The following is an 11,090-nucleotide window of genomic DNA, read 5'->3' as shown; positions in this document are numbered from 1 at the left end:
TCCCTTTAAATATTTTAGTTATATAAAATTAAATTTAATAATAATATTAAATCTATTTGATAGAGTAGCAAGTAAATAAGCAAGGGATATCTAGGGTTGTATTGAAGAATGTCGGGAATGAAACGGATTTCTTGGACTCATCCGTGTATCAATCTCTTCGCAATTCATTACCGCAATTAGCGATAATCGTCAAAGCAATGGCAATTTTGTGAGTAGAAGAGACGAGATATCGGAAGGTCTCAATAAACGATATTAATTCTTTATTATTTGTGTTCGTATTTCCGAACAAAAGTGCCGTATGGAATATTTGTTAAATTGATATATCGCGCTCGCCGGAGAAGATAATAGGAAGTTTTTGCAATATCGTTTATCCCAGATACGGTGAACGCTAAAGTTACGTTATCTTTTCTTAATTAGGTGTGAAGAAAACGATAACGTGACTTTAGCGTTCATTGCATCTGGGATAAACGGTATTACAAAAATACGCTATTAATTCACCATTTTTTCAGTCACGGATGCTATGGTGATCTAATTTTTGAAAATAATATCTCGGACAAAAATTTAAAAAAATTCTGTAATGTATTTTACTATTTTCTTACATTTTTGTACAAGATATTTTTCAAGAATTTAGGCTCTAAAAACTACTGCAATTCTTGCCTCCAATCCCAACCTCCGATACTGGACGATTTTTGTTTAAGCAGATAAAAAACATATATATATATGTATATTATATATATAACTATATATGATATTTCACGATTATGAGTTCTATATTTGCTCACCATCTAAGTTCCTTTGGCACCATATATCCTCTTCTCACAGCCTAAATTATCGCTATTATTAACATGATAACACTAAAAGCCGTTTTAAACTGAACTCATTCGTCTATCTATCAGATAGTCGCGTCGAGATTTCGAGAATCGCAAGTACACGAATCGATATCTCAGCGCGATTGGCGCGAAGAAACGTGACGTTGACGTACGGTTGGTAGTACTGAATGAACGCAGCTAAGCAGCGCTGCGTACTTCACTAGTGATTAGTTGTGTTGTGTATATTTGTCGATCTAACCTCAAAAGCTGTGGTTTTAAAGCTTTAAAGTTATAAATTTCGAGATCTAATTGTATACGTAAAAAGTTAGTGCTGCAAGATGTCGGAGCGCAAAGTTTTGAATGTAAGTACGAGACGAATAATTGCTTTTTATATATCCGTGTTTACCTATACGTATTGACCTGTATCTTTATCTCTCTTATCTTTATTTTAGAAATATTATCCACCGGATTTCGATCCGTCGAAGATCCCGCGCATGAAACTGGCGAGAAATCGCCAGTACACTGTGCGATTGATGGCGCCGTTCAATATGCGATGCAAAACATGCGGTGAATATATATACAAGGGCAAGAAATTTAATGCGCGTAAGGAAGACGTCGAGGGCGACGATTACCTGGGCATACGCATTTACAGGTTCTATATTAAATGCACTCGTTGCCTGCAAGAGATATCCTTCAAGACAGATCCGAAGAACACAGATTATGAGATTGAGGCAGGTGCCACTAGAAATTTTATGGCGTTGAAACTAGCTGAGGAACAGGCACAAAGGGAAGAGGACGAAGAGAAAGAGGAAGAGGCTACCAACCCAATGAAGCTCTTGGAAAAGAGAACACTCCAATCAAAGCAAGAACTAGAGCTGTTGGAATCTTTGGAGGAATTAAAAGATTTAAATCGGAGGCAGCAAACTATAGATTATGATCAAATGTTGGAACAGTATGACACTGAAGCTGCTAAGCAAAGGACAGAAAAGGAACAAGAGGAATTGGATGAACAGTACATTAAATCTGTATTTGGCAAGAGGCAATTAACTGGAACTGTTATGGAAGAAGAAATTGAAGAGTTGGAAGAAGAAGAAGAAGAAAGAGTTGAACCTCCTACTAAAATACTTAAGACAAACGAAGCAAATGAAAACAAAGAAACAGTAAGACCTTAATGTTTCATTTAATACATTTATTTATCATTTGTTTTTATATTGTTTGTTTTTTATATTTAATAAATTTTATTTATTATTCATTACAAGAAAAATTTAATTGGGAACATTAGAACTAATGATAATTATTGCTTATTTGCAGGAAAATTCTGGACATTCTTCAAAATCTGCTAAAGTGTCATTATGGTCAGAAAATACAGGATTATCATCTGGTAAAAAGAATTCATCTACTTTAGTTAAGAAAGGTAATATTGGTATAAAGATAAATGCGAAGTCGTCACAAAATAAAGCATCTAAAATTGAAGATACTGTTTCTTCCGATAAGGAAACAGTTCCACAGTCGGATAAAACACCTAACACTTCAACGAGTACATCGAATACAGTAAATACAGACACAAAATCTAATATTGTTGGCAACGTTCTCTCGTTACGATCTCTCGTAGGTGCCTATTCAGATAGCAGCGATAATGATAGTGATTAATAGCAGAAATAAATAAATATATTTTTCATGTATATATTTTCATTTAATAGAACATGAATATTGTTATACAAAATAAACGAGGTCTATAAAAACGTATTGTATAAACACATTATTTGTTTTAAAATGTGATATATGTATCATGTAAAATTTTAAATTTATGTATTTTAGGAATGTATACATTCGAATTAGACATGTACATGTAAATAATTTTTTGTAAAATCCAATAGTGGTCGCGCAGGTTGATATTTAGACTGTGCCGACGGTTACAGAGTTTCTTACAGGATGCCGAAGGTTCTACTCCTAAAACATAAAAGGATAAATTATCAGAAATACAGAAAAAATTGATATTCGATCTGTTTGCAAGGCTAGGCACTCTGTAAGAAATTCTGTCGTCATATTACATTCATACCGATACAATATAACAGGAAGTACCTAGCCTACCAAAACAGACAATTAACACATTTGAGACGGCAAAAGAACTCAAAATTTTAAAAATGATATTGCAATATAAAATATATAAATGAAAATTTGTATAAAAATGATCGGTCTCGAGTGTGTCAATAATGTCTACTTGTATCTGTAATGACAACGATTTATTCATTAAAATGGATATTTGTAAATACTATATTATTATAATTTATAGAATTAATTAATAAAATGTTAATTGTCAATACAAAAGCGATTTTGGAAAAGATTTCACGAAACATACTATTAGTATAGAATTTTAAAATGATATAATTATTATATAATCTATCAGGGATACTTTTTTTCGATTAAATCGATACAATTATCGATATAGAAAGAAATGAAATTAATTATAATATATGTGTAGATAAGATGGATTGTAATGCATGTACTGTATGTGAGAAATAATAGCATTATGTCATACGAATAATCGGATTATATCGTCAAAGAGAGTCGTCATGAAGAGACCGCTTTGGTAGACGGCCACGATATCGACAATAATGTTGTTCGCGACGACATGACTCCCTATTACAATCCTTCGCATTATTACGGACCACAATAGGATTAACTAAGAAACAATCCGTGTTCTCCTCTGACGAGCTGAGCTCGTGAAATTTGTTTAAGCGACCCGTTGGTTCACCAAAGGCTTCCAAAGCTGAGGAATTCATCAGCCAACCGTAAAGAGATTTCCGAATGCGATGATTTCTAATTCGATGGATTACGTCGCTCCTGAATTTCTTGCATTCCCGCCGACATTGTTCGCAGATAAAAGCCTCTTCCTTACCGGAAGAAGCGCGATACCAGTTGTCAAGATGAAACTTTCTTGGCGGAGGCTCGAAACTTTTCGTGGGTAAAACGTGACGCGAAAAATATTGATATCGCGGGGATCCTCGTGAACGCTGATCGACAAAATGAAATGTTGGGGCAGATGCTTCCAGTAACGCTTGTCTCGATTCGCAAGAAAAAGTACGTGACAGTCTGTCATTGACGATGCTTGATCGAGGTTTGCGTAAATATTTCTTCATAACGTACCGGTTACTGTCATTCTTATTCTTCTCCCGTAAGCTCACTTCCAGTTGCGCAATTCGATGCTCGAGTCGCGTGCGTTGCGCTTGTGCGCGGTCTTGCTGATCTTCTAACAACTTTACCAACTTTTCCAGCCGCATCACCTGCATCTGTTTACCTTCCAGCGTGGCGTACAATTCTTGAATCGCTTCTGTCTTAGCCACGATCTGCTTGTTGATCTGAATAATTATACATAATTATTATTAGAACTAAACCACCTTGAGAGTTCAATCAACTAAGTCTGCTTGGTCAAATTTTGCAAAACGTGTACTGAAAAAATTTATCACAGCAAGAAATTAAATGCAGAATCTATTATACCAGGTGCTAGCGACAGAATTCCACAAAAATATAACAGTTTATTTAAATAATAATTTGATAGCAGATTAGTGGCAAAAATCGAAGAAATTGGCAGAGTCTGTATTCGACAAATTATGTCAACAGAGACTCTACTAGCACAATACAAACTTAATACGGACATAGATAGTACCGAATTTACTATTGCATTTTTCTGATTGAATTTTCTGTTAATTTGTTGGCATTTTGTGGATAATTTGCGAAAGTAATGCGTTAAACAGTAAGATATCTTCCAATTTTATAGTTCCGATTAAAAATTAGAAAGATTTATTATATTTATCTTTTTAATTTATTTATTATATGAGAAAATTAGAAAAAATGTCAAACATTACTTCATCGAGATTTTCGTAATTTTCGTTAGGATTTGCCGCGTTCGCCTGTTTTCCTTTAAGGATACTCAACAGCTCGTCCCGGACTTTGAGGAATTTGCTTTGCTCGCGCATGACCCGATCGCGCTGCTCCAATTCCAGTTGCTTTTGTGTCAGGGTGGTCTCTAGCTCCTGGTTTTGCTGAATGACCTCAGCCAAACTATTCCGCAGGTCACTAATCTGTTGCTGAAGCTCCATTGTATCAAGACCCTGTATCTTGCCATTTTCTTTCGATCTCGCTTGAAGACGATGCTGAATTTCGGATAACTGGTTCTCCAGCTCTTCATTTCTCTCTTGCCTACGTAGTAAAAATTAAGAGTGTGAATTTTGAAAACTGAACTGGCTCCAAAAATGAAAATTAGATTTAGAAAAAAAAATAAAGAGTAAATTGGACCGAAAAAAATTATTCTTACATTAATGGAATTAAGCTTTAAACTATCAAGGTAATTGTGTAAAATGTTCTCAAGTTGATTACTAAAATATTAACATTTTTTTTGCACAATCGTTTATCATACTTGAATCTTTTATATAAATATTTTGATGAACTAACAAAATTATTTTCAGATCTTTATCTACATAGTTCAATTTTTTAGAGGTTTTAGAAAAATCGTTTTTTCTGTATTTGGAATAGAAATATTAATTTTCTATCACATATTTAAAGATAATTCATAGATACACGTTCGAGTATCTAGTATAGCAGACATTGATGGAATAATATTCTAACGTGATGTTGAAGCGTACGCGAATCTGGCAATTTTCTGAAGTCGTGCGTGCTCTAACATCAGATTTTGAAGATCATGAGTCTTGGTTACAAGTTCGGCGGCTAATCTATCCTTCGTCTCGTCTTCATTATCGCGGCTCTGTCGATGACAGAAAAGAATTACTAATCAAAACTAATTTTGGAGAACTTTTAAAAGACGTAAATCACGATCTAACGAGCGAGAGAAAGCAAATTAAACGGTTTTTAGTTCTTATATGAGCAGAAATCCCGAAAGTGATGCAAACTAACGGCCGCCTGATGCATCACAGCGACAATCTCTTGCTTTTCCTTCTCGAGTTGCTCGATCTTCTCCTTCTGTTTTTCTAGCTCGGCTCGAGTCGCCATCAAATCATTATACAGGCAAACCTCGTTCTCCGTGTGGCTATTATCTAAAGGCCAATAATCGAAATGAAAGCTTTCGACGAGTAATATACATAATAAAGTATAATACTCTGTGTTGATGTTTCGTTTAAAATGTAAATGAGAAATTTTTTCGATACTTTGAAATTGCTGAGCTTACCTACCTGTAACAGCTATATTATTGCGCTTCTCAGATGCGAGATCGCAGAGCAGCTGGCTCTTCTCTTCAAGATGTTTGCAACGTTCTTTCATTTCAGTTAGAACATTTTCAGCATGTTGCCTGTAATAAATTTAATATTAGAATTATACAGTAGTGAATTTTTTTTTTTTGAAAAAACTCACAAATTTCCAGATTTTATTTAAGAAAGAGAATATATGAATAATGTGAAATATATGTATTTCCTATTATATACATATATTCTTTTTTTGTTAACTTTTATTATTAGATAAACAGGAAATTAGTGATAAGTTATAAAAATTTTATTTTTCTAAGGCTAATAGGAAATATATATACCATATGATCCGTATATTTACATAAAACATATTAAAATAAAATAATATATTAATTATACAATCATGTTCCTTTGAAAATATGATTGACAAAACTATTAATAATTTTTAAGATAAAACTATAGCTTACCTTTTTTCTCTCTCTTCGACGATTTCTACGTCGACTGTTTCAAATTTTTCTGATAATTCCTTAATAGTAGCATTTGCTTCCGCTTCCTTGCGAGCCATCTTTTCTTTGAGCTCCAGCATCCTAAAGCAGATAACTTTAAGAAAATACGAAGTAAAAGGAATCGATCTTACCTCCATCAAACAACCTCATTATTTAGTTAAAGCAGACATTTTTTTCATACTTTTTAATGGGAATTTAATTTTATTAAGAAAACTCTCCTTATGTATATATTTATTCTTTTAGTTTAAAATTAACAATTTCGAACATAGATTTCGTACATATTTCTGAATGAAATACGTATAAGATGAATCTAATTTCGAGGTTCAAATTTGATAACTCTGATTTTATTGTATGATGGATATTAAAGAATACCATCAAACAAGAAAAAAGAACATACTCGAACCTCGAAAACTGAATTCAAATTTTATTTCATTCAGAATGATATCATGTTTGAAATTGTCCCACCCTACCAAAAGCTTCCATATTATATTTCTCAAAGGTCGAGATTAAAAGAGATCAAGAATTCGGCGAGATTAAAAAGACAACCGTGATTCGAAGCTGTCGCGCTGCTTCTCCATCTTCGCCACGAGGCCCTCGCTACTCTTCATCGCCTTGTGCATATCTTTCACCCTCAGCTCCATTGCTTGATCCTTTTGCTTCAACTGAACGTCCAATGATTTCAAGCTATTCTGCAGCTGTTGCGTCTTCGCCTCCTCGTTAGCCACGTGCCCCTCCAACTCGCGAATCTTTGCTCGCGCCTTTTGCATTTGAAGCTCCATCATTCTCGTCTTATCTTTCCCTTGATTCGCCTTGTCACGCTCCGTTTTGAGCTCCTCTAGAGCGACACTCAGCTGCTCCTGTAGCAGGTCCCCGCGATCGACGTTCGGCTGCTCCTCCTTCACACGCTCGCAATAATTGTCATATTCGCTACGCAGACTCGAGGATCTCATCGCAAATTCGGTGACGAAGTTCTTCTGGGCTGTTCTCAGATCGTCCAGCTGCGTTCTCATCTCTTCATTGTCTCGCGTGAAGTTCGCCTGCCGTGCCTCCACCTCCGAATAATTCACCGGGATCAACACGTTGCCCATCTCGTCCTGTCGGCTCGATTCAGTCAGCCAAAACTTGACGAGGGACGCGAACGACGAGCTCTTGTCCAGGGTATGCTGACAGATCTCTTGGGAGCGGTCGCAGAGATCCCGCAGCTGATTTTGCAACAGCGACATACCGATTATTACCGACTCGTCCATGCAGATTGGCTCCCGCTGCTCAGTGCAGTCGTGCGGCGAACTTGTGTCGATCGGCGTCGGCGGGCTTTGCTTGGGACATTCCACTTGAGGCGATCTCAGCTCCTCGATCTTGCCAGGGTCCTTGCCGCCGACCGCGATTATCTTCTCCCGCAGACTCGACATCTCGTCGTACAGATCTCGCACCATTTTCTGAAGAAGTGCAACGGAGAAAAATGTCATTTAATACAGAGAAAGAACGATTTTACTAAAGTATCTAAAAATTGGATGCAGATCTGAAAATAATTCTGTTTAATAATTATACAGGATATTTAAACTGGTTGATAGAACATTAAAACTTTTTACAGTATTATCATCAACGTTTTAAAGTTTATTATTTTAATGGTCCAACAAGAATTATTTTTAGATCTGTATCTAACTAAAGTTTTAGATACTTCAACAAAATCGCCCTTTCTTTGTATTCTTTTTATATATGTCGTCCAAATTTTTGATCTCATACGTTCAAAAGAGGAAAGGATTCCTATAACAATTTCTGTACTATAGTTATAATTGTGTAACTATATATATAAGAAAGTGCTTTTAAATCATTGTCGTCCGATAATTACTTGCTTATCAAGAAGCGTCTTTTTCAGATTCGTGTATCGTGTTCTTTTTGAACTATATTGTATTTCCAAGTGACGTTTTTCCGCGGGAACCGCGTTCGTTGGCTTTTTAGACGGCAGCGCACTCAGGGTCTTCATGCTCGGTCGACGAGCGGAATTGTTGTTGGAGCTAATCCCGCTGGAAGTCTCCTCGTTTGTTGGATGACTCGCCGAGTCGCCCTGTAAAGAGATTGCATGTTTTTGACAAACAATGAACAAAAATATATTAAAGATGATTTATAAATTATCCCAAATAATTATTTTCAATTAAGATTAATTATTGCGAATATTAACATTTAGACGCGTTTAGATTAGGTGGAAGGCTCTAGATATATCTATAATCTTTTAGTATTACATACAAAGCTATTTGGCAATGTATTGTGCCAAATAATTAACGTACTTGCATGCCATTTCGTCCGAAATGGGTTGTTGGAATTCTACTCTTGATTTTATTTCCAGTACTCAACGTAGTTGATTTTTTGGAAGTATTTGACAACAGATCTTCCGCTTTTTCTGTAAGAATACGAGAACATAAATAAATGTGCGCTCTTCTTTACTAAAACAATTACTATGATAATACAGTAAATATATTGTACAATTTACACTTTTAGCTGTATTTTACAATTTTTGAAATATTTTTTCCCTCCATAACACGAAGATATATTCTTTATACTTCAAATGCAAGAATTTTAAAGCAACGGCACACGATGCTTTTTTTCCTGCTGGACTTTTAGCTGGATTTGCGTTTTGCTACCATATTGGCTGTGGTATTAGCAATGCCAGCACTGCAGTCAATACCATACCAAACGTAAATTCAGTTGGAAATCAAGTAGGAAAAAAGTCATAATGTGTCGTCGGTTTAAGAAGATATACGTATAAAGAGAATATATCTGTAAATGCAATGTGGAGAGTGCATTCCGAATTGCGCCTTGACAGTATTTTGATAACCTACAATATTTTAATACAATAATATTTTAATATGATTATTTGTAATTTTAAATCATTTTATATAGAACAACTTTTAATTAAGACTATATTTAATTTTATACAGTACATTTTTCTCAAAATTAATTAATTATAATTATTTTACTATAATACTTTTTGTTCTGGAAGACAGTAAAAATAAAAAGATACAGCATCGAATCTATCAATGCATTAACAAGAAGTTTTTAAATTCGTAACAATATTGCTGCCGTTGTTAAGTATTACAATTTTTCCATTTTACGTTACAATTTGTAAATATGTAATTTATAAATGTGCAATGACAAAAATACAAAAACCGCAATTTTGTGTATCAAGAGTTTTGATGCGAAACAACCTGAAGAATTTATCGCGGCTGCTTCGCTCAGCATTATCCTAACTTCTTTTCAAGTAATATAGCACGATCGGTGACAGTTTGATTTGCGAATAGATCTGCGAAACTTTCGAAAGGGATTCTTCGAGAAGAGTTTTAATTTCGTAGTCTTGTTGGTTGGACAGCGAGATGACCGAGCATTAACATTGGTTCACGTGAGACAGTCGACGATTTCGAGGTGTTTCGAAATCGCGATTAATTTTACGTTGGACATAAATCTATGCAACGTAATACTTTGATGATCAAATATATGATTGCGACTAAAAATCGATTAAAAACGTTTTCACAGTACATATCAATTTTATTAATTAAATATTTATAAAATATTCTTGAAATACTTTTTAAATTAAAATGCAAAGGGTTTATAAAAATGGATTTTATTGTATAGATGATACATGGTGTTTGTAAATTGATGATATCGGCAAGCGATAATTCTGCATAAAAATAAATCGAAAACGTATGAATATAAGATAATAAAATAAAATAACAATAAATTTTTTTTATATGAAATTTGTTTCCATAAAAATCAATTTTAAATATTCGATTTTAAATATTCGTAAGATACATGTGCACATTAATGTCTCAACTTAATAAATTTCATTGTAGATTATTATTTCTGCTCATGTCGTGTTTGTTAATATACCGATTAATGAAGTAACGATAAAAACAGAATATTTATGCATGATAAATTTAATTACTTTATAAATATGAATTTATATTACACAACTTTATAAATATAATTATTCTGTCAAATACTCAATTCTGCTCTCCTATGTAAATTCCTATAAATGCTTTCTAACATGTTCTGGTGTTTTAATTTATTAATTAAATTTGTACGTGTGCGTGTGTATGTGTTTGTGTGTGTATGTGTGTGTGTGTGCGCGTGCGTGCGTGCGTGTGTGCGTGCGCGTGTGACATATATATATGTATAATTAAAATCAATTTATATACTAAAATTAATAAAACCATGTATGAAAAAATGTTATTCTATATTCTATTTATTTTGTTTTCGGCTTAATTTTTTATATTAAATTACCTTTTTCCCATTTCACTAGTTCACAAACACACAATATTTTAAAAAATCTAGATAATTAAAGAATACGAGTAATGTCAGCGACAAAAGCTGGAGAATTTAATTTTCTCCTTGCAATAAAAAATAAAAATTAAATAAAACTGGAAATTAAATGAGAATAAACGGGAAACCGATCTTTTTACTGAATTCATTGACGTGATATGAATGTTTATCGGAAAGTAAAACGATATCAACGATGAATGAATCATGTTTTTTGCGTGCGCATTTATTAATCGTGCACGCGCATTTATTAATCGTTTCTCGGAACT

General features: G+C 34.0%; 2 protein-coding genes across 2 annotated transcripts; one reads left to right on the top strand and one right to left on the bottom strand.

Annotated features, from left to right (window-relative positions):
* Nucleotides 1-1,025: 1,025 nt before the first annotated feature.
* Nucleotides 1,026-2,459, top strand: LOC108783142 (coiled-coil domain-containing protein 94). The gene is made up of 3 exons (XM_018551634.1): nucleotides 1,026-1,171; nucleotides 1,262-1,969; nucleotides 2,121-2,459. Exons 1-3 carry the CDS (start codon nucleotides 1,148-1,150, stop codon nucleotides 2,457-2,459), a joined length of 1,071 nt encoding a protein of 356 aa, XP_018407136.1. The 5' UTR covers nucleotides 1,026-1,147.
* An 86-nt stretch (nucleotides 2,460-2,545) lies between these two features.
* On the bottom strand, nucleotides 2,546-9,811 carry LOC108783118 (interaptin). The gene is made up of 11 exons (XM_018551606.1): nucleotides 9,714-9,811; nucleotides 8,796-8,908; nucleotides 8,360-8,575; nucleotides 7,057-7,946; nucleotides 6,472-6,591; nucleotides 5,996-6,111; nucleotides 5,721-5,860; nucleotides 5,453-5,571; nucleotides 4,676-5,009; nucleotides 3,957-4,168; nucleotides 2,546-2,759 (listed from the first exon to the last, which is right to left on the bottom strand). Exons 1-11 carry the CDS (start codon nucleotides 9,745-9,747, stop codon nucleotides 2,735-2,737), a joined length of 2,319 nt encoding a protein of 772 aa, XP_018407108.1. The 5' UTR covers nucleotides 9,748-9,811; the 3' UTR covers nucleotides 2,546-2,734.
* Nucleotides 9,812-11,090: the final 1,279 nt, after the last annotated feature.

Source organism: Cyphomyrmex costatus, unplaced genomic scaffold, assembly GCF_001594065.2.
Source record: "Cyphomyrmex costatus isolate MS0001 unplaced genomic scaffold, Ccosl1.0 scaffold142, whole genome shotgun sequence".
In the NCBI taxonomy this organism is placed as follows: domain Eukaryota; kingdom Metazoa; phylum Arthropoda; class Insecta; order Hymenoptera; family Formicidae; genus Cyphomyrmex; species Cyphomyrmex costatus.
This window is presented reverse-complemented; position numbering and strand designations above follow the sequence as displayed.

Bases quoted from the DNA above. Each gene is read 5' to 3' on its own strand.
- LOC108783142 (XM_018551634.1), top strand. From the start codon at position 1,148: ATGTCGGAGCGCAAAGTTTTGAAT. The intron at 1,172-1,261 runs GTAAGTACGAGA...TCTTTATTTTAG, and splicing joins CGGAGCGCAAAGTTTTGAAT to AAATATTATCCACCGGATTT. The intron at 1,970-2,120 runs GTAAGACCTTAA...GCTTATTTGCAG, and splicing joins CAAATGAAAACAAAGAAACA to GAAAATTCTGGACATTCTTC.
- LOC108783118 (XM_018551606.1), bottom strand. From the start codon at position 9,747: ATGCTGAGCGAAGCAGCCGCGATAAATTCTTCAG. The intron at 8,909-9,713 runs GTTGTTTCGCAT...GTATTCTTACAG, and splicing joins AGCCGCGATAAATTCTTCAG to AAAAAGCGGAAGATCTGTTG. The intron at 4,169-4,675 runs GTAATGTTTGAC...ATAATTATTCAG, and splicing joins ATTACGAAAATCTCGATGAA to ATCAACAAGCAGATCGTGGC.